Here is a 27,578-nt window from a genome sequence, read left to right on the forward strand (position 1 = left end):
TGTTGATGGCAGTTTTAAGCTTCCGTACGTTTGTCTACAATTATTTACGTCATTTCCATTCTTAGTCAACGTTTCTGCGCATGTTCAGTGTCATTTTTCCGGAACAAAGTAGACACGACTCAAAAACCGTTGTTTCTTGTTAGCTTAGCCCATGCAGGGAATTCCCTTGTTAATGCAATACGAATCTGCGCCCAAATTGAATGTTTATTCATAGATTTTAAGTCACTAAATTTGTTTTTCGGAAACGAGCCTGTTGTCTCCTGTCTTTAACATGAAAACATGCGCTTATATGAATACTGATAGCACGGTAACGGTACTGTAACTTGGTGTGTTCCCAGGCCAAAATATCGCGTACTGTGTTATGCAAGTATAGCTGCACAGATAGACTCTGAAGTTGATAATAGTTTGATAGTATATTATCTTGTTATCTAAACAATTGACTGAAAAATGTCAACTTATGGGGCAAAGTTTTTCTTATGTTGATGGCAGTTTTAAGCTTCCGTACGTTTGTCTACAATTATTTACGTCATTTCCATTCTTAGTCAACGTTTCTGCGCATGTTCAGTGTCATTTTTTCCGGAACAAAGTAGACACGACTCAAAAACCGTTGTTTCTTGTTAGCTTAGCCCATGCAGGGAATTCTCTTGTTAATGCAATACGAATCTGCGTCCAAATTGAATGTTTATTCATAGATGTTAATTTACTAAATTTGTTTTTCGGAAACTAGCCTGTTGTCTCCTGTCTTTAACATGGAAACATACGCTTATATGAATACTGATAGCACGGTAACCAGGCGCGTATCCAGGGGGGCGTTGGGGGCGCGCGCCCCCCGGGTAAGAAAAAAAGGAGAGAAAAAAAGAGAGGAAAAAAGGGAAAAAAGAGGGATAAAAAAGTGGAGGAGGAGAGGAAGGAAGGGAAAAGAAAAAGAAGAAAGAGAGAAAAAGAAGAAAAGGAGAGAGTAGAAGGAAAACGCCAAGACACCGGGAAGAGAAAGAGGAACAGTGACATCATTACAGCGCTGATCCCTATTATATACACAGGGTAGCCAGTGACGGATCGAGGATTTCGGAAGGGGCGTGTGCCTCACCCTACCCCTTACACCGAAAACTCCATTTTGACGTTTCCCTTTTTCCTCTCTCACTCATGATCTATATATATATACTATATATGGTCTATCATAACGCGTGTGTGTGTATGGACGCCTTAAACAATTGTACAATTGTGCTATGAAACCAACTGTGGCTGGTCTCGAACTCGACCGTGTCGTCGGGAAACACGACGCATTTCGGGAAGGGGGCGACCGCCCCCCCCCCCCCCTTCAGCATTATTTTTTATGATATCGCTAGTAATTTCAAAATGGAAAGTGCTAAGATGCAACTTACAAGGCATGGGAAGTGTCATTTCCAGCGATCTAGGAGGCATTTTCGGGCAAAATTTTCTTGTACGCTTGGCCCCTCCCTTGGCAAATTTCTCGCTACGAGCCTGTTCGAATTTGTAAAGCAAACAGTAGATATCACATCATATCAGTCAGCATGAAAGTGGCGTTCCAGGATGAAGAGCCTCAAAATTGTCCGACTTGCCCGTAAAATAGCCAAAAATTTTCGCGCGCTTAGTGCGCGTTCAACATGTTAATGTCAATATCATATAAGCAAGCACCGGTTAAAGTTGAAGGACATTAATATTAACAATTTCGAGGAAGCAATAAACCTTTCGCAAGATCGTGATACGTGGCGGAGGTTAATCACTGAGCATGTGTCGGATAGACGAGACTCAACTTACTACTACTAAGCATGCCATCGTGTACCGTACGGTCCGTGAAAGTTGCGCAGTATACCGCGGGATGCTAATGTAAACGACGAAATGTCTTATGTAGATGGAGAAAAAGCATGGAGGTCCAATTATGTCATAACCCTCTATTACATTAGTAATGGCGATATAGGGGCTGCAACCCCACCCCCCCCCCCCCGCCTCCTATACGCCTATGTGTGTAGTGTTCGGTTTCGGAAATATCTGCTATTTTTTCATTTCCTTCAACGAAGTTTTATAATAGCCGTTATAAGAGGTTTTAATATTTGTACACCAATAAATTTACTGTGTCTGAATTTTCGAAAATTTCTGCCCAACATTCTTCATCACACTTCCCTCTACCAGCGCAATTTTGACCGGTCTGTCAGGGGTTGAAGGAGGTTTTTCTATAATTGTTTGTCTATAGATGGAATTTTGTGCAACGTTATGGGTATGTTTTGAGGTGAGTTTATTCACGAGAAACGTGAATTTTCAAATTCTGAACAAATAATAGGCTTAAAAACTTGAAAAGTGGGGCTGACGGATATTTTGTGCCACGACGTAGAATCACCTACAAAAGCAATGATCCACGGGAGATGCGATGAGGTCGAACATGGTTTGTGACTGGTGGCAATCTTCAAAAAGGTTATGGATGAAAAAAAACTACTGGGAAATACTTAATTTCTCAGGCAAAAAGTGTACATCTGGTTGGTTATTTTCAAGCCCGAGAAGTGCCATTTCCGGTGATCTAAGTGGTATCAAAACCGGAAATTTACGCTGCGCGCCAACTGATGGTGGCGCTCCGCTTAGATAGTAATTCGCGCCTCCGGGTTAGAAAATCCTGGATACGCCACTGGTAACGGTACTGTAACTTGGTGTGTCCCCAAAATTCGCGTACTGTGTTATGCATGTGTAGCTGCACGGATAGACTCTGAAGTTGAAAATAGTTTGATAGTATATTATCTTGTTATCTAAACAATTGACTGAAAAAAATGTCAATTTATGGGGCAAAGTTTTTCTTATGTTGATGGCAGTTTTAAGCTTCCGTACGTTTGTCTACAATTATTTACGTCATTTCCATTCTTAGTCAACGTTTCAGCGCATGTTCAGTGTCAGTTTTCCGGAACAAAGTAGACACGACTCAAAAACCGTTGTTTCTTGTTAGCTTAGCCCATGCAGGGAATACGAATCTGTGCCCGAGTTGAATGTTTATTCATAGATGTTAATACACTAGATATGTGTTCGGAAAATAGGGCAACAACATAATGGTAATAGCTGGAAACGAACCCACAATACTGAGATCATATATAAAACCAATGCATGAGCCACTCGGCCACCACGCTCCTCTTGTTTTGCTTATTCTAAGCAATTTTTGTCCTCTGGAGTGTTCACCAGTTTAAGATGGGAGGAGCAGAGAGGAGGGGCGGGGCAAGCACAACCACGGTCCACCCCTCTAGTTTGGTGTGCATGATCATAATCCATACCAACATCCCATGCATTGTTTCATTTTCCGCTGGGCTATTAGTCAAAACCGGTTACGGTGTAACCCGTTATACCAGCAGAATTACATGTAATGCATGCATGCATGCATGCATAATAGTTTGTACGATTGTATGAAAAATAAGAAAAGAAAGAAACTTGAGACCACGATGTCACTACCATTTGAAAAAAAAAAAAACTATTCTCTGGTCATTCTTTATGCAAAAAGAATGATGATAATTCGACAATGCTCTCCTGCAGTGGCGACGGACAGGTTGCTACACACTAGGATTCATCAATTCACTATGTGGAATCTACCTACTACTAAGTCTGAGAATGATCCCACTTACCAATTCTGAGTTTGTCTCATTAAAAGTACATTTAATTTAAAATAGTGTTTAAGCCCGCCCCTATAAATAGTAATGAGGCCGGAGTCATGTCACATATGGACATATATATTCGTACCACGGGGTTCACCAGCTTAAGGTCAGCTTGGTTCACGGGCTCGGGTGGAGGGGGGGGGGACTGGGGCGTATTCTGGGTTAGTTCTGGTAGTCACCTGTTGAGGTATCTGTGCCGGTGTATTTGGCGGGTGAAGTTTTCCCGGAGGTAAATGCCGGGCGGTGGGGGTTATTTTCCTCGTGGGTAAAATTCAAGGGGGTGTTTGTCCGGGGATAATTGTCTGGGTGGTACTTATCCTCGGGGGTATTTGTCCTCGGGGGTTGTATGTCCGGGGGGTAGTTGTCTCGGTGGTAGTTGTCCTAGGAGGTATTCGTCCTCGCGGTTTTTGTTCGGAGGTGATTGTCAGGGGGGTACTTGTCCCGGGGGTATAAGTCCGGGGTATATGTCCGGGGGTCACGTTACTGTAACTTTGCGTGTCCCCAAAATTCGCGTACTGTGTTATGTATGTACAGCTGCACTGATAGACACTGTAGTTGATAAGAGTTTGATAGTATATTATCTTGTTATCTTAACAATTGACTGAAAAATGTCAACTGATAGACTCTGTAGTTCCTGTGTTCGTTAGTCAAATTGTAATCAATTTGTCAATTGCAAAGCCTTAACGAAACGGCCAAAATTGCCACAGTGAATCAATAAAACTGAAAAGTACAGTTCTTTCTATGTTTGACCGAATCTGTTCAAACAATCGATGAAATTACATAGTTGAAGGATTAAACTAAACCACTGAACAAAATCAACGAGATCGTCATCACCGATATCCTTTAAAAGAACATTTATGTCATGTTAATAACGTTAATTCATCGCAGGCCTCTACCACCATAAATGCGCCATGGACTGGAGGGCAACATGGAACAATAATGTACTATATTTTGTAGTAATGCGTGGCCGGGCATGACCATGCTCACTGTCCGTTGCCTAATTAGTTTTACATATACAGGGGCGTCAACCCGATTTGAAACGTGGGGGGGGGGGGAGGTAATCTATTCGAGTATTCCGGCCGTAAGTACTATCTAAGCGGAGCGCCACCATCGGTTGGCGCGCAGCGTACCAAGAAAATTTCAGATTTCAATACCTGCCAGATCGCTGGAGATGGCACTTGCCAGGTTTGGATAGCAGCCATCTAGTTGCGTGATTTCGGGTGAAAATTACAAATTCGTCACTCAGGAAATCTGCAATAAAATTCATGCGACCTTCATATTTGGTGGATTTATTCTTTTATTAGTGATTCCAATTGACATGAACATTAGAACCCAGTGCAAGTTGACAAATGGAACCGCAGCCCCATTTTGCCATATGTTTCAGGATAGAATACCCCTCAATTGTTCGAACCCATGACAACTAACAATCTGTGAATAAATTTACTTCGAAATGGGCACATTATATTGCACCAAGTCGGTCAAGGAATGACCCCAGGGCCTCAGATATAGGCCTATAGCAGGGGTGGGCTACCTCTTTGAATGAATGGGCCAGATTTTAGAAGCGAAAGATTGACAGGGCCGCACCTAACCAACGACCTGCTGTTGATTTCAAACCTTTGCCTCCGAGAACGTTCAAGAAATCGGTGTGTGTACAAATTGTATTCATAAAAACATAATGTCAATACAGTCCAATTGAAAATAAATGGTGATAATAGACCTACCTGACAGCATCATAAGTGCAGATCAATTATAGGCAGCTAGTTCCTTTTTTGTGATGATGTAAAAAATCACTGGCAGTCCGCATGTGGCCCGCGGGCCGTAGTTGCCCACCCCTGGCCTGTAGGATCGATGTCCCAAAATGTCCCCGGACATATAGGCGAAAGAAGCTATCCGCCGCGACTGCATGTGAGTTTCTCGACTTGCCGTCCTGGGAGCCGTACCACAAAATTGGTGCATTTCTTCATACGCCATTATTAATAATTTAAATAACTAACTAATTAGGCACAGCCCAGATCCGAGTTCCTATATTGAGCTTAGCGCAAATGTAGCCATGGTCGTCATACGCCAGCATGTTAAACCACCAATGATTTTTAATACCACCCGTGACACACTTCCAACGGGACTGGGTCAGTTTAAATGTTTTGCTAGGTCTACGAGAATACATTTCTATGAAATTTGAAACAAGGATAACAAGACAAACCACTTTTATTATGTTTTCAGGACCTCACACATGCGCATGTATCGTCAGACTTAGAATAGGTCCCATGTGAGTGGTGGCTAAAGTGATGAATGCATTCAAATAAATCATTAGTGTTCGTTGGAGTACTCACGCAAGTTACCTCGGTTGCTAGGTGGATCTGCATCTGGTAATCGGGTGAATTCTGGTCGGCGCGTATATGTAACCACCGTGTACCCAGGAACGTAGCTAAGGCCTGATGATTGAGAGAGGGGTGGGGGGGGGGAGCGTGTAGTGGCTGAAAATTCAACTGGATGGGTTTTGAAGCCAGAAAATTCCGACTGCTGCTTTGATATTGTTCCCACCACCCATCGAAATGTGGTGGGGGCGTGCCCCCCCCCCGCCCCCTGGATTGACGCCCATGTACATATAGGGCCTAGTTAAATTTATATATGGCCTAAGTTCTGCGGATCCATTCTGAACCAGCTGTTGTGACTTAAGTACACTGCACAAGCTGAGCTTCCATTTATATAGTACCTTTTCTGATGATGCTACTGAAAATCTGCAGTAGTACGGGTAGCTTCTCTCCATAAACGAGATATACTGGATACAGGGGAGGAGCAGTGACATATACTGTATCGAAATAAACTGGTCAGATTAACGTGGTTTGCCATGTCTCAGGGATAAGGGCCGAATGGGTGTCCACTTTTTTTCAAACCGAATATACCGTAACAGTGATCAGTACCTTTGATATCGCTCAGGATGGAGTCTCGATAATCATCATATGAGTTTTGACCCATATTATGAGACAACCCACTAAATATATGTGTCTAATATAATTTATCTTCCACATCCTCCACATCCCCAGAAAACGCCGTGGTTCATTCATACGTATGGCCTGTTGAAAACAAGGCGATGTACACGACGGTAATCAGGTGATAGTAGCCTGATTATGTAGGCCAATGTATGCTGCCTTTCTGGTCAATTCGCCCAACAGCCATTTCGCCCAATTGCCATTTCGCCCAACTAGCATGGTCATTTCGCCCAACCAGCATGGTCATTTCGCCCAACCAGCATGATCATTTCGCCCAACCATTTTTTTACTCATATTCAGTCAGAATAATAACACTTTTTCTATTTCACTGGTTCAATTCGATTTTTCTTTGATTTTATTAATCCACAGCTATTGTCCTGCTTGATGACTTCGGTCAAGCGTTTATTTAAGTCCGCCAGGCATTAATCACGGGTATTGTTCACAGCAGTTAGGTGTTTATCTAGTTCTACATCGTGTTAATCTAATGTTATACAAACAAAGGGGAATCGGTGTCCATAAAAACCTAACCCTAAACCTAATAAAGATCAAACCTAACCCCTAAAACACTGATCCATCCTACCGACTAACAATTCCCGAACGTTTCTTTAAAATTTAAACAAATTTAAATATAAAACTCGTCCATAAATATTGAAGTATAATATTTAATCAATGTAACCACGACTTCAAGTTTCTTTAATATTCGGTTCATATCCCGTAACGTTAGCAATTCCAGAACGTTTCCTTATTAAATTGACCAATATTGAAGTATAATATTTAATCCATGTTGGTCGAAATGACCAACAAGGTTGGGCGAAATGACCAACAAGGTTGGGCGAATTGACCATGCTGCTTGGGCGAAATGACCAACAAGGTTGGGCGAAACGGTAAGGTTGGGCGAAATGGCAGTTGGGCGAAGAGACCAGCTTCCGTATGCTGCACTCGTATTGAACACTCAAATTCTGCTTATGCCACTGGATAAAGCTAGTCTCTCTCCCACCCCCCCCCCCCCCCCTCATTCCAACTCTCGTCCCATTGCTGCCTGTAATCAGACTTTCTGTGGGCCAGTAGAACAACACCGTACGGTAACTGCCTGAACTGACAATTGACACTAGATGCTCAGCGGCAGGTGTACCAGTTTGATGAAGAAATTAACTTTGTTCTACCAGATGAGATTTTGTAATCCGTAGTTTTATTGAGTTTGGTTGCACTTTAAGATTACTGTCATGTAAATTATTTACCGAAGTCCACATGACATCGAACTATCCTATCTATATCCATATAATAATGTCAGTTTGAACTTTAAACTCACTGACAGTGTACTAATTGAACTCATGGATTTTGAATCAATTTAGAGGATTCCAAACTTACAAAGTCTGACGATATGCCAGGGGAATACCGTTACAACTAAAACAAAAAGCAATACTTGTAAAACAATTTTGTTTTTATTTGTCTATTCTGTGGTTTGGTTTATTATCTGGATAAAACCCGAATCGTGTTATATGTTAATTAATTTTCCTATTGATGTTAAATTTCTAGTGCTAAATTCCATGACAGTGACAGCATGAGCAACAAAGGGTAAACTGTGTCAATTGATACCAATTTGAATGTACACTGTCCTTCTTAAAGTCATCCAATAATATGATAATAATAATGTGAGATAAAAAAGGTCTGTGTTATAAAAAAAATGATCCAGACCAGTTTTATAAGTGTGTTTTCCCCATGAAACCTATAATTGGATGCATTTCTGATCATTGTGCTTCAGGAATATAAAAATAAATCAAAAGTTTTAATTGAATCCACTATTAATATCTCAAAATGGAAACAATAATGGTTACAGTCAATTATAAACAAAAGGATACCAAAAGGGGTAACTCACTAATATGCAACAAATAATGTCAGGTGGGAATTTTTGTATTTTATATTTGAGTCACTTTTTGTTCTGTCATTTTATACAGTCTAATGCTGTGAGGCAAATCCAAATAAAACTGACTTTTTTTGAGTTTTAACTTCACAGTTACAACTGGTATTTTTCTCTTTTTAAGTTTTCATAATAATATAAAGAACAAATACCAAATGTTATACTGCATTATATGTCATAGGTTTTAGCAACTACTATCTTCTAATCTTTGCCATCCCAAATTCTCTCTATGAATGCCATGGCATTGCCTCAATTCCTTATACTTTTTTTTTTAATTTGATCAGTGGAGAATAATCACATGAGTCGTAATGCAATAAGAACCCCCCCCCCAAAAAAAAAACCTTCTATTTTTCTGGTTGATCTAACTTATATCAGATAGTAATAAACAAAATACATTTTTTGTCTCAACAATATATCAACTATATTATTAGTTTCTCCTGCTCAAGCTCTTCCAATTATTCTGTATCATTTTTTTTTATCAATTCAAGTCAATTGCATGATCTAATATGACCCTGTTGCAATGAATTTCTATTTTACAAGTTATTTAAGTACTACCCTTTTGAATTGGTCTATAAAGTTTTATGCCTTTAATGGATTAATTTGATCACTAATTCCCTCCACCCATGCCTACCCATACCCCTTCTCCCACACCCCACATCTCCCAAACACACACATATCCACAACACAAGAACTTGTCCTGTACATTGTGAAATTAATAAGAAACAGTATTTATGTTTCATGGGTTTTGAATTAATGAAAAGTATAGGGCAGCGAGGGAGAATCTTGATTACCTGTAACGACTTGCCCAGCAATAATTAGTTGTGACCAAGAAGATATCTCGTTGTAACTGCTAACGACAGATTAAAGGACCTCTTTGCCACCCACCTACCCTTTCCCATATCACTCAAACTAACCTTACTATAGTACACCAATGTGTTTCCAACCATTACCACATCTTCTCAATTTAACCTTTGTATATTTTATATCCCTTCACTTTTTTGGCTATTTTATGTATATAGTTTTTGGGCCAATAGTAACAATTTTAAAATGTTTATCAGTCCTTTCTTAAACACCAGACACAAATCAGCATAACTCCCAAAGTAAGAAAGTCCTATAAAAATGAAGAAAAAAATTATAGCTTGGCACCTTCACTACCTAACAACTGATTAATGCACCAAAATCCAACCTGCAACAGATAATCACACAACGACCCACTTCAAATTCACCTTCGTCGAAATGGCGGATACAAGAACAGTTTGAAGATATGGTGACCAACTCTGCTTTACAATTTCAGAAACAATATGTACCTCTTGCCCACTTCCTTGGTTACTTCACAATTATTGCTCTAGGTAACAGATAAAAATTTCTTCTCAAAGCCATAAAAAATGTCACAAAAATAAACTGTTAGAACTAACATCCACTAAGCTTGTCAAAACCAAGTCTTTACTAAAAGAAAAGTGAAATCCTGCATAATAATAATATAATATCTTTCCTACTTCTCTGTGATCTTCCTGTACAAGTCGTTTGCTGTCAAATTGTTTTTTCTTTTCTTTTTTTCTAACATTTTTTTTTTTTGGGTGGGGGAGGTGGGGTGTCTTTAAGTTTTGTATTCATTTTTATCTTTTTTAGTTGTTTTTGCTTTGATATCAACACTACAAACTTTCCATCATCTTGCTTCTTCTCCTGTCACAGTATGACAACATTAATAATATTCTTTTAAGCTTTTTACTATGCTTTATATTCTCTTCCTAGGTGAGCAAAAAACCAACAAAATATGGTTTCTTTGTCACTGAATAGTTAAAAAATAATCATCAAGAGAAAAAGATTTGATATAAACAATAATTGCATTGTTGACAAGGCTGACAATGTGAAAGTAGACGTGTTTGATTACTATCCGCTTCACTTTGAGATTAGCAACACATTAACACTGAATAAACGGACTCTCTTTGAGTGAATTTCAGATTGGAGTCACGGTAGACACTTTTAATTGCTCATTTCAGTACATCCACTTACATCACAAATCATGAAACCGAACTAACAGCAATACTTTTTTTCTCTCTCCTTAATCAAAGAACAGCTGATTTTCTAGATTACTTCTAAAGTCTTGTCTGTTTACCAATTTCACAGTCTTCTTTGTTGGTTTTCTTGTCCCCCAATCAATCTTGTCGCTTTCATAAATTAAACCGAGATAATACAGGCACTTTTTGTCTCATCTTTTGACTCAGTTCTTTGCCCCTCTCTTAGAGTTATCCTTTTTATGCTTCTTCTTTAATCTTTTGTTCACAGAGTTACTATTTTGACTGCCATTGTTATTATTGTCTCCGCCACTGCTGCCACTCTGGGTTGAGTTGCCACCGCTATTGTGGCGGAATTTGCCATGCTGGTTGGTATAATTCTTGCTTCTATAAGTCTTTGATACCACTGGCTGTAAAGACGAAGAGGTCCCTCCTGGAGAATTTCGGGAGTTTCCCTTCGGCAGAGACGTTTGAATTTCAGACTTGTTATTGGATGAGACGGTGACCTCAATATGAGGCGTGACTACTTGCTGCTCCTTGGCGGTCTGCTTGCTCAGCGAGTTCTCTGCGTTACCACGAACAGAGTTAGAAGTATGATTGCACCGTTTGCCGAATTTTGATTGTTTGTGATATATCTGCCCATGGGAGACTGGTTTCTTAAGTTCCTGTGTCCAGGCTTTGTCAGTACTAGTTTCAGGTTCAACACTAGGGACAGTCTCCCTTTTAGAGGGTCCTTGGACAGAGTCGATGGTGTCCTTGGAAGAACCAGAAGTTTGTGAAGACATTTCTGATTCCTAGAAAATTACAAAAGGGAAAACAAAATGATTTTTATCTGATTCAGATTTGAAGGCACATTATATGACAGGCAAAAAGTGCCAAAAGTGCAAGACAGTACCCCCACCCCACCCTTCCCCCATCGCAAATCAGAATCACTTAATTTTTTAACAAATAATCATTCATTATGGATGCAAGGACAGACAAAAAAGGACACCAGAGTGTAAGAAGAAATATTATAATATCCTGTAAAATGTTTCCAAATGTTTTTGGACCTGTCTTTTTTTCTTTTCAGTATTTGAGAGGAGTGGATTAAATTGCTATATTGAGCAGACAACTTACAGAATCACTGGAACTAGACACAATTTCACCAGAGGAAGAAGATATAGACGTGATTTTGTTGTTGATGACATCGTTGGAGTTGGACATATTGGTGGCAGCAGTGGGGTTCATTGCACTTTTTTTGTTGACCTCTTGGCAAGATCCTGTCTCTTGGCTATTTCTCTGAGAACTGTCAGCAAGGATGATGGTTGTAGCATTCACAGGGTGGATCGGCTGTGCTATCCTCAAGGCTGTGTCCGGTAAACAGAAGGCATCTGGTTGAGGTATATTACAATGTATGGAAAACTTGTGTGGATACATAGCCATTGCTTTCCGGGCCCAATTTTGCTGGACCCATAACCTATGGTCCATCACTTCGTCTGTTACCCTTATAATGCGACCGAGGATGCTGTGTGGAGCAAAACCAAAAGAAAAAGGAACAAATAAATCTAGGGGACAATCTGAGTGGAAATGACTGTAATGTTGCTTAATGAAATATTTACACTGTACCTCTGGAGGCAACCTAGTGTGATCTAGGTTGAGGATCAACACTTTTTTGTTTAGATTTAAACATTTCTCAATCAACAATATTTTCTTACTGAATATGACAAGCAGTAATGGTTACCCTTTGTTGGTACGATACCTTTGACAGTAAATTTGACAGTACCTTTGACAGTAAATTTTCAAAACAACGAGTATATGTAACTTTCAGTCAAAATTGTGTACCGCTATACTGTGGTAAGGTTATAAAGAAAGTCTCTTCCAGCTTCATTTGGGCCTGACTGTTTGACAAAAGAAATATACCCTGATAGGTAAAATATGCTACAACTTGACAGATTGATCAAAAGTAATGTAGGGGGAGGAAGGGGCGAGGGCTGAAATACATGGAAGCTTTACCCGATATTTTCTAGAAGTTTTGTGAAGAAAAAGCATTTCACTGACCTATGACCATTACTTTCTTGGTCTACATGAGGTATAACAGCTTGGGTGAGCACTTGGTAGGCATAATGGAATGTTTTCCTCACTTCCATGAATCCAAAAGAGTTCCTGCCAAGATTTAACTCCAGTCGACAATCGAGAAATGTTAAAATGGAATAATAGCTTAATCTGACATGAAAGTAGAGAAAGCTTCTTCCTGGGCAATTAACATCATGTTTATTTATTTCTTAATGCAGAAATGAATACAACCCTTATCTTTCCCCTCAGTTGTGTTCTTTTGTTTGGTAGCAGATCTTCCTTATATTCTCTGCCATGTATTAAAGGTAAAGAGATGTTTGTGTTTATACTGTTTTTTTCTCATCTCCCCTCCACTCACCCCCTCCCATCACATGTGAATATACAGTATTTGATAACACAAAGAAAAATAGCAAAACTCAGAAGCCTTAAACTAGGAAATATTTCATTTTATAATGCAAAGGAATATTTATGACATATCCCAAATTGAATGAGAAGTTGACAATATTCTGAATATTTCTACTTTGATATCATAAAAGTTGAACTTTTAGTGAAAAAAATGGGCAGTGTAAATTGGACTTACCATTATTGAGTGGATCCTTTTAACAGAGTAGGCTAAAGCGGTCGGTCATAAAAGAGGCATCCTCTTTGGGAAAGTAGCTACCGCCATTTTCGACAGTAATTCCTGTTTTGAAATAGTTGAAGTTGACTCCATACAGCTCAAAGAATCCAATTAAAAGAACACCATAATTGATTGGTTCTGGGGAAACATGTAACTGTAGAGAGAGAGAAAAAAACTACACAATTAAATACAAGAGATTATTGGATCAAGTCTGGGCTAAACAAAAAAAATCCCACCCAACTTAGACCAGAAAGCCAGTGGGCTTATTGAGATTCCTTGCCAATTGAGATTATAATCCCATGCTTTCGTCATTGTTGATTATTTTTAGCAAAATTCAACTCAAGCCCTGCCCCATAATAAAATCGTGCATAATATCACATTGAACATACATTATCATGTATATACCCGCTATCTACCAACACCTTCACACAAAGTTTATCAATTCTGAAAAATGTTTTCATTTGACCCTGTGACCTCATTAATATTCTTGAGATGAGCACCAAAATCAATAAGGTCGCTGGTTAATTAAAAAAAACCTACTTTGTATTCTCTTCTTTTTGGAACAATTTTTAAAATGTGACACAGCAAACTACATTCATCTGTTTCAAATAGTTCACCTCAATAAACTTGGCACATTCTGTGGTGGTTTTTACATTAAAGCTGATATCAACCCGAATCTGAGTGAAGGCATCTGTCAGTTTCACGATGGGCACCTTTATAGACAAAAAAATATATTAAAATAATCCAAACTCAGATAATAATTTATGACTTTATCACTTCATCAGATTGGGAAATGTGTACCCCTCTTTTTTACAAAGAAATGAGTTGGGCTGAAGGTAGTGAGTTAACTATACAGCTAGGACACTGCTCATGGCAGAAATGTTGCCATCTCTCCTGTGGCCTCCTACTGTACAAGTCGTGGCTGTTATAGAAGCTTCCAGAGTTTATGAGAAGCCATGATTCCATGGCTAATAGGTAATAAATGTGAAAAACTGGATAAACAAGTTCCATGTCACAAATATGCATGTTTGACACTTGAATAGTAGACCTATAAAGCAGATACGAATACGCTATGGTGAAGTGTTGTTTTGTATTTTTAGGTTATCTATCAATAACTAATATGAAAACTTCTGGACAATATTTTTAAATATTAAGGGATGAATTTCAGGCATCCTTAAACATTCTTTAACAAAATCCAAAACTGAAGTATCACTGTATTCATATGTTCCTTGTCCTGATGGTGCAAGCTAGCTAGGCAGTGGCCATTATGACAACTTTAACAAGTAGCTCAGTGCACACCCTGGGATCCAAAACCTTTGGACACTATGTTCATACTTCACTCTTACCAGAAAGGCTTATATAAGTCAACTTATACACTAATCACTGTACAATACACTACTCTGTTTCTTATCACTTGACCAGATTACATGTGGATTTATGCATGACAATACCAACCTGTCTGCCCAGCCTGCATATGCACTTTCCTACTGTATATATCTAGACTACATGGTCAGAACATTTTATCACCATCCCCCCCCCCCCTCCCCCTCCTCCACTTCTGGTACTTTACCTACGTTCCCTTCCTTATAGATCAACCATTCAAAGAAGCAACTATGTGAAATTTATTTTTCTTTCCACGTTGCCCTTTGGTGATTGTTTCTTACCAAATAGTGTGACCCACTAGCAGAGTGGAAGGCTTCTAATGGACTTAGATAAACTTGGATAGTCTATAGAAATACTAGACAGATGACTAAACGGGGTTTGTTGATTGCAAACAACATTTACTCTCACTATCTGTTTAATACAGTTTTCTTTCCCTTCAGATTTGTGCACATTTCAACAAACACAGACATATATGACCAGAAGAAGATATTTCCTGACAATAATTGGACTTACAGTGGCTTTATCCAGTACTTTAATGGTCCCTTGTGAAGGGAGTGCACAGTTCTTTAGCTCCTCTCCGAGGCGACGGCAGGGATTGTCTCCTAGATCTCCGAGAAAGACAAGATCGATATCACTGCAAAGAAGGAATAAAGAATCATATTAATAATGAATATTAATAAGTCTACCCACCCAAAGTTCAAAGTGTCAGTACTGAAAGTTTGAGTGTTATTTTTAAAGAGTTTACCACATAGACCGGGATGGTAAAACTAGAAGCAATGAAGAGGAGGGGGTTGGGGGGCGGGGCATATGCCCTTCCACTTTTGTGAAAAACTGCCCTTTTTGTGAAAAGGTGCACCTTTTCATTATTTTTTTTTAAATTTATAATGCTCCATTCCCTATAGCATGGTCCATCCCCATATAATGCTCCATTCCCCTTAGCATGGTCCAAACTCATATAATGCTCCATTCCCTATAGCATGGTCCATCCCCATATAATGCTCCATTCCCATAGCATAGTCCAAACTCATATAATGCTCCATTCCCTATAGCATGGTCAATACTCATATAATGCTCCATTCCCCATAGCATGGTCCATCTCAATAGTAGGCTCCATTCCCCATAGCATGGTCCATACACATATAATGCTCCATTCCCCATAGCATGGTCCATACTCATATAATGCTCCATTCCCTATAGCATGGTTTATCCTAATAGTTTCTTCCATTCCCCATAGCATGGTCCATGCTCATATAATGCTCCATTCCCAACAGCATGGTCCATCTCAATAGTATGCTACATTCCTTATAGCATGTTCCAACACCATATAATGCTCCATTCCCCATAGCATGGTCCATCTCAATAGTATGCTACATTCCCCATAGCATGGTCCATACTCATATAATGCTCCGTTCCCTATAGCATGGTCCATCCCAATAGTTTGTTCCATTCCCTATAGCATGGTCCATGCTCATATAATGCTCCATTCCCCATAGCATGGTCCATCTCAATAGTATGCTACATTCCCCATAGCATGGTCCATACTCATATAATGCTCCGTTCCCTATAGCATGGTCCATCCCAATAGTTTGTTCCATTCCCTATAGCATGGTCCATGCTCATATAATGCTCCATTCCCCATAGCATGGTCCATCTCAATAGTATGCTACATTCCTTATAGCATGTTCCAACACCATATAATGCTCCATTCCCCATAGCATGGTCCATCTCAATAGTATGCTACATTCCCTATTATTATTATTATTATGGATCCTTATATAGCGCAAATACTATAACATATGTATATTCAAATGCGCTTTACATGATGAAGAATAAAACAAAAATAAGTAGAATTAAAAAAAAAAAACAAATCAAGTTAAATTAAGTTAATAAAAAAAGTGGATAAAAGAATATAATAATTACATGATAAACAGTAAAACAAATATATAACAAGAAAAAAATTAACGAAATAATAATACATAAAATGAATTCAGATATTATAAGCATTGCAGTATAAATGAGTCTTAAGTTTGGATTTAAACAGGGTAAAACTTTCAATTTTTCTTAAAACCTCAGGGAGTGAATTCCATAAAACTGGCGAAGCATAGCTAAAAGATCTCGGTCCAAATTTTGCAGTTCTTATGTTAGGAACAGTTAAAAGCAGACGGGACGAGGAACGCAACGGTGTGTAAAGATCTATAGCATGGTCCATACTCATATAATGCTATTCCCCATAACATGGTCCATACTCATATCATGCTCCATTCCCTATAGCATGGTCCATCCCAATAGTTTGTTCCATTCCCCATAGCATGGTCCATACTCATATTATGCTCCAGAATTCCCTATAGCATGGTCCATCTCAATAGTATGCACCATTCCCGATAGCATGGTCCATACTCATATAATGCTTTATTCCCCATAGCATGGTCCATCCATCAATCTATGACTCACTCCCAATAATATGCTCTATTCCCCATAGCATTATCAGTTTCTCATATCATTGCCTGTCTCCCATAATATGCCCTGTTCCACGAAGTATACTCAACAGTCAATACCCTACTGCATGCCTCATAACCTGTTAAGTTCTTACCTCTCTACCAAACATGATGGCACCATCATGCAAGAACACATGGTCAACGTCAGATTCTGGATTGGATGCCTCACCACTTCCATCAGAATCGTAGTATGTGACAGACAGACCTTTGACCTTTTCCAAGTTAAAGATGCGGCAGGGAAAATGGAAAATTGTTAACATGCAAACGTGTGCTTTCAACATTTTGTACAAAAGGGCTTCATCAAACTTCTTTTACTTTCAATAATACTTTTAATAATGGTTTCTGGAGAGACAAATACCAGAGGACACTGACTTCTCTTATAAAGTTTTATAATCTCAAGGATGCAAAGTTCTTACCTAACTGATGTATCTGGTTCTGTTTTGTTTTAATCTGACTATATCACAAGTTACAGGAGTTTACAACCCACAGTGTTAATTGAACAGAGTAAACCAGCACCTTGACATATTTAATGGAGTTCTTAACCTTATCTTGTTTAGAAATAACTATCAAATTGGGACGGTGGAGATGGGTGGTATAACTGGCATGTGACTCCTCTCACTACTCCACTTTGTGAAAAACTGATTAGTAATAAAAAAAAATGTTACTCTTTTCTATTTTTGTATATAAGAAAGTGACCAATTTGTTGAGAAAATAAATGAAATAAAATTATAACTTTGTACAGTTGTAACTTTGTAACAATTGTACAGTTACATTCACAGACTGTACTGGAAATTATGGTAAGGAATGCTTGGAGGTTTTACTTTTCAATCCAAAAATGTGAAAATGATGAATTCGAATATAAAATATTTCACCTCTCCTTTGGATAACATGTCATTAATAAATGTCTGCCAGGAGATGTTCTGGGCATCATCTCTTTTCGAGAGCATGTTTAGCAACGTGATTATAAGGAGAAGCATTAGCAACATTCGGATATTATCATTGTCCAAGCCTCCCTTCTGAGGATCTGTATAATCAAAACAAACAAAAATTGGAAGACGATTCCAGGGAGTACTTTTATACCTTATCTTGAAATAACAAAGGCAAAACAAATTTCAAAGCATCCCAAGAAACATGAATGCAATTCCTACGAGTAATTTTTGATATTATAAAAACAGCTGAAGTTGGTCCATTGTTGTACCAAGAGTGAACTTGTAGCAGACAGGTGACATGTCCTAGATACACTTTCACAAACATTCATTTTGTCTGTTCAAAATTATAACCAACTATTTTCGAGTCTGTCAGCTATCTTGATTTCATCACAAATGTATGTTTGGCCAAATATCTTTAAAACTGTTTGTAAAAGTTTAATGCAAATTTAGAAAACATTAATCCTAGACATGCTAATTATGAAAACTGAATCATTGTGTTCATCAATGTATCTTCCCAACAAAATAAATACATTTTGTTTTAGACTCAATATTCAGAGAGACACCATACTGTACCTTCTTCATCTTTTTGTTCCTGTTTCTCATCATTTTGATTTTGTCTGTTGGATTGTCTGGGAGAGCTGGAAAATTGTAAAGTTTCTGAAGAAAGAAGATCACAAAATAATTACACACAGCTAACATTCTCATCACAAAAGGTAACACACTTTGGTTTAAGATTACTTAGGCTCAGTGTACCCAATTAACAATGCTTTTAGTCAACAACATGAATTTACAAATTTATAGCTAGGTCAAATGAGTATTAATTCCATACACTAGCATTATTAAAACAAAAGGCAAGGCAGACTAATGTTACACATTTTGCTTTACAAATAAACAAAGTACAGTAATTCACAAGCTTTGAAATAGTAGCGATTAAATATTTGATTATAAAATCAAGAATCTCAATTTTGTTTTAAATAATGATTTAATGAAGGGTCCTAAACAAAAGGTATGACATCACTGTTCTTCCTCAGCTCTTTCAATCTTAAGTCAGCCATCCTAACGTAACATCATGCATATTTAAAAATGTTAACGAATGACCCCTATCGCCTGATTTCTTTTTGAAACTGAAATGACCAACATAAACAATTGTTGGCTTAGTTTACAAGATTTTATTTCAAATAGTATTCTCATTTCTATATTTTACCAAGTTCTTTTTGATCAAGACATTATGGAAACACAAAATCAGACCTGGAGCTTACCATTTATGCCCAGAATATTTTTCAAACTGGTATTGCTCAAATTAGATCTTTGTATTATGCTTAGTAAAGCATTGAACACTCTCCTTCTTTGGGTACTCCATTGTGATGAAACCTGAGAAGGGATATTTATAGGAAAAAAGAATGAAAAACAGTGTTTCAGTTAAGGTGATCTGGAAAAAAAAGAAAGCATTGGTTTACAGTACTGTGTGTAGCTTCTCAAATGGCTTTCATTAATGCTGCCAAAATGGTATATTGACTTTACACATCATAACAGTAGACAATGTCATGGTTGTATCAGGGGGCTAAGTAAATACCATACTAAATTTGGGTCTTGGTTTCTTTGCTGCAAAAAATACCATAATACACATGCACATGTTTGGTATGTTCCTGTACAAAACGCAATTAAAATTTAAATACCTGATTGTACGTACAGTAGAAAGATTGAGAAATGTATTCAACCACACATTAATATTAAATGGCATGGCTAAAATGATACCAGAACACAATCAAATGAACAATTTCAATGTGGACTCAACTCTATGAATACTCAACTGTTCAACATGCTCCTTGTTTTTTTTTCTTAAGCTTTAGAGGCTAAATCTCATTTCTAAACCCAAGTGAAATGTTCTTGAAGATGGGAACTAGCAACCCCCTATTTAAAGAATTAGGCTTGGTATCTATAAGATTAAAAGCATTCTCTAAGTTTGCTATGTACATTAGAGTGTACATTTTCGTAATCCATTCTGATACATGAACCACTTGCACAAATTACTGCTGGAGTTAACCAGCATTAATGCAAGTTGAGCATGTTTTATATAACATAAATTTCTGAAACTTTCAACTGGAAACTTTCCCAATGACTCTCATATAAGATCTCATTTCATCCTGTGTCAAATAGTTATTGAAAGATCTTTGAAGTGACCTGCATATAAGTTTATGGTTATCAAACTTTAAAGCCTCTTTATACTGTACATACAAACTCCACTTCTACTAAACAATCTTTTCATGGTAACTAACTTTATGACAATGTACTTTTGTCAGAATTTTGGCTTATTTACACAGTTCAAAGAAATGCAAATTTCAGACAAGAAAATTGTTAAATATGCACAACATTAATCATGTGTATGTGTGGGTACTGGGCAGGAGCTTTGAGGTTTCGTTCTTAACTGTACATGTGTTGTGTGTAACCACTACTCTATGCTTAGTACCATAAATTCTATCTGGCTCTCTCTCACAGTTTTCTGTAGCAGATATACAGTAGCCATTAGAATGACACATTTATAAATAGTCTTGACTTGTGAGCTCTTCCCTGGCAGTTGAATGTCTGACCGTATTTAGTGTTCACTGTGTATCCGTCATCATTTTTGTTTTTAATTTTTCAAATTACAGACAATACGTACATTTGCTTGTGCAAGTGTTAGCCTATGATACTGTGAATGCCACAGTTGCCACCACAACAAAATTTTACATACATGAATGCATACTGTGAACCATTTGCATGCATAAAAATGATGAAACAACATTACGACTACAGTAGTTATAAACTGCAGGAGTGTGCGACTTAATGCATACCGTTGCCAAGTTGAATATCTTCTGACACACATATCTTCTGACTTGGTTCCTTGCTCTGCCTTGTCTTGCCGAACATGTGCTGAACACCGATGATTGCAAGTGATGACAATTTGTGTTGTACTTTGAATTATTAAGTTGCGATACTTTGTACTGGTTATTTGCACAACTTGCACTAGACCTTTCATTCCATACGTTATGCGCGGTTCTCACAGGTTTCGCTAAACTAGTACACGTTGATTTCTTTCGAGCAGAAACTTTCTTACGGTTTTCTCTAACGATTATTTTTCCTCCCAATTTCTTCGACCACTCTCTTTTGGTTGAAATTAAACGAATAACTCCACTCATGATTTAAAAGGTTCACTCTAGGGATGGAAGAAACGGTCTGTATCCAGTTTGTTGACGATTTGTGTTTAGATTGGAAGGGCTACAAGGTTATTTGTCAGTTCTCCACCACTGTTTGGAAATTGTTACGATTACATCATAACGGAGTCTATAGCCGGAGTCTATAGGCGGAGTCTATAGCCTAGTGGTTAACGCCGGCGTCTCCCAGTCATGAGATAGCCGGTTCGATTCCCCGCCGACAGCAATGTGTGTCGTCTGGCAAGGGTGTTGATCAATAACAACTTTCCGACATGGACGTTAAATGGATGTGTGCCGAGAGATTGGCTACGGTCAGCTTGCGAGTCTATAAGCCTCCATGGCGGGGGGGGGGGGGGGGGTGAGTAGCAAACAAACATTTAAGTACTATTTCATAGTCGTCAGTACATACACACATTGATTGACTGATTTTTTTTTGTTTCATCACATGAATATATACAATGTGATAGGAAATCCTCTAAAAAACCTTCAGATGGCTTAACAAAGTAGAGGACTACCTTCCCCTATTATGACAAGATTTCAGAACATTAAAATTATCTAAAAAATCGCTCTATTGGAGGAAATTTGAAAAAGTTCAAACCATTGTAAGCAGTGACTTGGGGATATAATTTAGCAGCTATAATGCTATTAGATATAAGTGTTTGAAAATGCAAGTAAGCATTGCTCATATCTCGCCAGGGTCTCTAAGTGGACTATAGTTGGTGGACTTGGTCCTAGGCAACCATTCTTTTTGGACTACTTTAGAAACTCGCATGTGGGTCGGAGAGGCCCTTCAAGCGAGGACGGGGAGGCGGTGAGGCAAGCTTCTGTTATAGATAAGTCAAACTGACGTCGTTTTGAAGTACCACTGGTGTTCATGGCTCATATAGGCATAATAAATGCATGATGCATGGGTACAGTCTATGTACTGTAAAGAAGTAAATGTAAACAATACATCCTGTGCACACACCGATGGAAAAATATATTACAGACAAACGCGCTCTTTTATAACAATACATTAAAATACTATAACAGAAACGAGGCAAGATGACGTCACCCTCATGAACAGTATCACACAAAAAAAAAATGAAAGAAAAACTGCAACATGTTGTTGACGTGATGTCGTCCTCCATCCGGTTCATTTCAGAAAATCTAAAATCCACTTTAAATGATTCAATGGTTGTCGGTGGGATGGGTGACCCAGCGTCCATGTTCAGATAAACAACGGTCAGTAGAAATTGGTGGACTTAATTCATCTACAACAAATCAAAGAGAACGGTGTCGGGTTAATAATATTCGTTTGCTTACAATACTAATCTTGGACATTAACATAACGGCCTTTGTGTATGGAATTCGAAAAAGAAGCCGGATGAACAAGTACTCCATTTCGGTACTCGGATTATTAAAAACAATAATCGGACTAGAAACTTGGTACTCGAAACCCGAAGTACCCGGAAGTACTTGAATTACATGTACTCGACTAGAGCACTGCTGGCTTGAATTGAAGCTTTCTTTCTATTAAAACTATTACATTGATGAGCTGAAGGCTGAGTCTTTCTGAACATGGACAATTCTGAATATCTGCATATTATTCAATGTCACTCAGCTGGGACAATATTTGGTATTGATGTACTTTCATATCCCGCTTCAAAGCAATCGCATTGACGGTGGGAGCACTATGACCACCTCGCTTGTACTTGATAAATTTTAAACACGGCTGTTCAATATAAGACAATAGCGTTGTGAAGCATTGGAAATTTGTACCAACTGGCTATTCAATATATTGCAGTTAATGAATATGCATGATAATAATACGTAGTAACTATAGCCATGGATCGTGGAACTTTCTATTGCAGTGCGTCATGGTTCTTCATCCTTATACACAATTCTAATAAGTAAGTTTACTTTAACAACTTGATATTTAGCGTAATCTTATACTGTAATGAAGCCAATATTTAGGAAGAGAAAGAAGGGATATAAAGTGAAGTTTCTAATTGATTGGAATATGATATATGGAGATACTTAAATCCTGGTAAGATCAATCTTTTAATGCTTTACATATCCTCCAATAAGATGAACATTTAACAAACATGACGGCGTACCAAACTCTGTAGGAACTGATTGAACCCTGGGAGGATGGATCTGAAGACCAAGTAGACTCCTGTCATGACGGACATCCTGGATATTATTATCATCAGTACACTGCACTGGTAAAGTATCTGAAAACCAGAGAATGTGACGACCAGATCAGAAATATCAATGATGTGGCACAAAGATAAAGGGCGTTATAGCAAACACGTCTAATCTCACGAGTGTAATTGAGATGTCACAATTACTCAAAGACAGGTTTTCATGCTAAGATAAGCTATAAGTAAAGAGGAAACACTATACAGTCAGTTACTTATAATTGTGAACACCCAATACTTCACTGTAAGGGAGTCACTAAGGATCAAAGACTGACATGAGTGTATATATTTTTCATGGATGGCGGGGGGGGGGGGGGGGTGTGCCTACAAGCCTAGAAGTACAGGTTTATCATATTCTTAGTTATATTTTATACTTTTTTGGGAGACAAATTGCAGTCTCACCCGACACAGCGACATTATCCCGGCTACGTGTCGTTGAACAATGTATGTTTTTCTGGGGGTAGCTGAGTACTGTGAATAATAAATAAGGTAACTAAAGAGGAGCTTAAAAAATATACTGTCCCATTTTTCCCCTTCAAAGTGATGTTACCATTTTGTCTTCTTCTAATTTACCAAATTTTTGGGGAAGTGTAAATTTCTAAAACGTGAGATTATAAAATAAAGAATGTCTAGATGCAACTTGCAAGGCCTCAGAATTGCCGTTTCCGGCAATCTGAAAGGCATTATTTGCCAAAAAATGTTCTTGTACGCTACGCGCCAACTGATGGTGGCGCTCCGCTTAAATAGTGTCACGGGAACTTTCGGGCACAAAAAGTTCTGCCCCCCAAACTGAAATGGTCCCGTACGCTTATGGTTGCCATGTTCCCTTTATTCTATAGAATAACCTTATGTCTTGCTTTATTTGAAGAACAATTTTCAAGAGTATACAGAGTACAGTATAAGCTATCAAAATGTGGAAAAAGTGGGCAGAAACTGGCGCGGTTCTACGAGCTTCTCCCGCACGAATTTTATATTGGCCTAGAAAGAACATTAGAGAGTGTAACTTATTGAAACTAGTTTATTTCACTATTAAATTTCGAAACTATAAACCTAGTTTTAAATTTGTTGTATGTCACAAACGTATTGATAAAATCTTCTGCTTTAAAAATTCGAATACTTTGTTTCACAAAACCGTGTCCTCAAAGAAGTAAAACGTTGTCTTCATACAATTTGTTTTAATGGTAACTTTTTCAAACACATAGTTTCCTATCGTAAACCAACACCTTTGTCTTTTCTCGTTCTTCAGTGCGTGAGGTAACCTTATCCTCCTTTTTCGGCTTTTGTCAGCCACACTGATTTAGATACTGCGATCATTGCTGCTGATGCATGTTTCACTTTTGGCGCTCCATGGGATTCGCGAGCGCAGAGGGTACACTGAACATTGACCAATCACCAGTTCGCCTCTTTACGTAACGTAATTCTTCATTGGAAAAGATGGTTAGCAACACAGCAATATAACGCATGGATAATATTTATACTGTATGTTTGTTTTGACGTGAACATGACAATGATTTTCCGTATGTTTGATATATAGAGTAGTACAGTAGCGCTTATATGTGACAGTTGTGAAGTAAAAACGGGGAAATGGATCAGTGATTGGGGGCGAAAATCGAGATGGCTTTTTTAAGGACAGATTTCAGCAACATGAAAAGTGAAGTTTTGGCAAAGAGATGTATTTCTCTGAGTAGGAATTGAGATTGAGAAAGGGGTACAGAATCAGAACCAACCGTTCTAGCCAAGGGCGTAGGAACCGGGGGGCTGGGGGGCATCTAAGGTCAGGTGAAAATACAAAATTAAGTTTACAAAATGGAGTGGGTGTAGACGTGTGCTATATTGCACCAAATTGCATCTGAGGCCACCTGGAAATGCAAAAAATTCCAAAGGGGAGGGGGACACCCCTCCCCTTGACCCCTCCCCCAGGCCGGCCATCAGTCTTCAGCCCCCCCCCCCTACTCAAAAGTACCTTCCTACGACACTGGTTCTAACGCCAGTCCTGAAAGTGAGTAGAGGTGGCCAATTTATCGATCCACGGGCAGTGAATTATCTCACCTATTAACATTAGATCATCTCATCGAATTAAAGAATTTGAAACACTTTATGGAAATCTCATCCCCATTTCTGTCATTGTCTGGTGCAGTGAATTGTACGTACACTAGACTACGTGATTTCAAAACTTGATTGTGAAATAGATGGTTTCATTTCTTTAGACAGAGAGATATACTATAAATACTATAATAGCACAAATCAATTTGAGTCTATGCTTTTCATGTCTTTCATATCAGAACTTTCTACGTCTCTTCCTAGTAATAATCATGGCTGGTACCACCCTTTACGGTACCTCCTTTCCCAATTTTTACTAAAAAAGTTTCATCATCCAAAGTTTTTCTAAATCCATGTTTGTGGAACGAAGGAGCATTGGGAATGATAGTTGTGAATTTACATCGCTTGAATGCCGACCACGTGACACCGGCCTCAGCGCTTAGGTCCCGATGTGAGTATAACTTTTAATTTTGTAAGATATCTCATATTTTACGAATTTTGAGTGAGCTGGCTGAGTGAGTGGATTGGATAAACTTTCTAAAATGTAGAATCGTAAAGGCCTATAATCATAATAACCATATATCTTTAACATGATAGTACATTAAATATTCTCTTAACATATACAGTGATGGAATAAACAGATATTGGAAATTTATTGAAAGAAAAGAAAAGAAAAAAAACACGAAAGCTGTGTTGTAAAGTTAACCTACCAGCTGGAGGAATGGGTAGTCGAACCAGACAGCACCCCATGTTCACTAAGTCAGCTTGCATTTGTGAATGACAAACTACAAACAGTGCAACTAAAAAGCTATGTGGTACTTAATTTTGTACGGAAGCCACAAGTGAGCATCCCGTTAACAGACGTTATACGTTAATGTCCAACGCGTACTTCCCAGGGGAACGTTGGTGTTGGGAGAATCCAAATCTAACTAAGAAAAAACTTAACAGGTAAAAATAAATGGAGTACCATTTCGGTGAGAAGAAATCAAGAAAATCTCCGTTGTTTCTTATGCTTTTCTGTGTCATTAATTACTGGCAAGGCGAGGATCCGTGTATGTCCATAAATCATCGGGATTATATTGACAGCTTTAATAAGATCCTGTGCAACAATGGCATATAAGAAGAAGCGAAAAGAGTACATTAATGAAGGAAAGAAGAACGTTAAATATTGAAGCACGTGTGGCTCTGAGCTGTTTCGAAAGTTTGTTTCAAACGCAGATCCTATTCAAAATGCTACTGGAAATAAATAAACTCATAGAACCATTTTGCATTTAATTCCCCTTTACTGAAACAAAGTTTTCTCAAAGAGGGAGGGGGCAGCCGTCCCTTGGCTGTTCCTATAGATCCTCCACGAACAGAACAAATTTCAGACAGTTATTTCGCCTCTCTCTCGCTCTAAAATTGTAACACGTAACACATGGTATAGTCTATAATGGTGTCGGGAAAAGTCATATCAAAAGAGGCGCCAATCAAATTTCATCCTCACTGACTCTCAAAATGGTGACGAAAATGTGCCCCCTCCCCCACACCCCTTACACCCTCACACCACGAAAGCTGGCTACGTGCCTGCTTACAAAACACGCAGGTCTGATCTAATTTTGTGTTTCTATTAAAGAAAATACTCAAGTTCCATACGACACGCGGAATTTCGACTCAAGGTGCAAACGTTAAATCAAAGTCAAATGAAACACTACAACGAAGAAAGACGTAAAAAATGAACCGAAAATGTTTGGCTTAATAAGGCCAACACCCAATAGTCCTACTCTTGCTTAGGTGAGACGATGGACCACCCTCCCGGCCTCCTCCTACCCCAGCCCAATAGAATTCTGCTGTGACTTACTGAGTTTAGTCTTCCCACGGTAAAACAAAGGATTCTTTCCTTCCCTTTTGGCGCTATGCATGTTTCATGAACTATAAAAGTTAGACATAATTTTCCACAATCTTTACTTCTTTCTGCTTTATGTAATATTTCATATCTTTGCGAGTCGGACTTTGCAAAATATAAATATTTGGGTTAACTGTTTTACTGAAACTTATGCCCATGACACACAGCCCACGACACACCTTGTTTATTCTGACCAATCGTAATGTAACCCCAATGAAATAGGACGTTATTTTC

At 38.4% G+C, this 27,578-nt stretch overlaps 2 protein-coding genes across 7 annotated transcripts in view; both read right to left on the bottom strand.

Annotated features, from left to right (window-relative positions):
- Positions 1–21,337, bottom strand: part of LOC139965471 (mitochondrial inner membrane m-AAA protease component paraplegin-like) — a 92,273-nt gene extending 70,936 nt beyond the window's left edge. The window contains exon 1 of the mRNA XM_071967848.1: positions 20,877–21,337. Within this exon, the coding sequence (XP_071823949.1) occupies positions 20,877–21,221 (345 nt within the window). The 5' untranslated portion in view covers positions 21,222–21,337. The remainder of the gene's footprint in view (positions 1–20,876) is intronic.
- LOC139965474 (uncharacterized) overlaps positions 8,069–27,578 on the bottom strand; it is a 172,637-nt gene continuing 153,127 nt past the window's right edge. For all 6 annotated transcript variants that reach the window (XM_071967865.1, XM_071967872.1, XM_071967871.1 and 3 more), the window contains 2 exons: positions 11,684–12,071; positions 8,069–11,361 (listed from right to left, as the gene is read on the bottom strand). In XM_071967865.1, coding sequence (XP_071823966.1) covers positions 10,774–11,361; positions 11,684–12,071 — 976 coding nt within the window. In that variant the 3' untranslated portion in view covers positions 8,069–10,773. The remainder of the gene's footprint in view (positions 11,362–11,683; positions 12,072–27,578) is intronic.

Source organism: Apostichopus japonicus, chromosome 3 (genome assembly GCF_037975245.1).
Source record: "Apostichopus japonicus isolate 1M-3 chromosome 3, ASM3797524v1, whole genome shotgun sequence".
NCBI lineage: Eukaryota > Metazoa > Echinodermata > Holothuroidea > Aspidochirotida > Stichopodidae > Apostichopus > Apostichopus japonicus.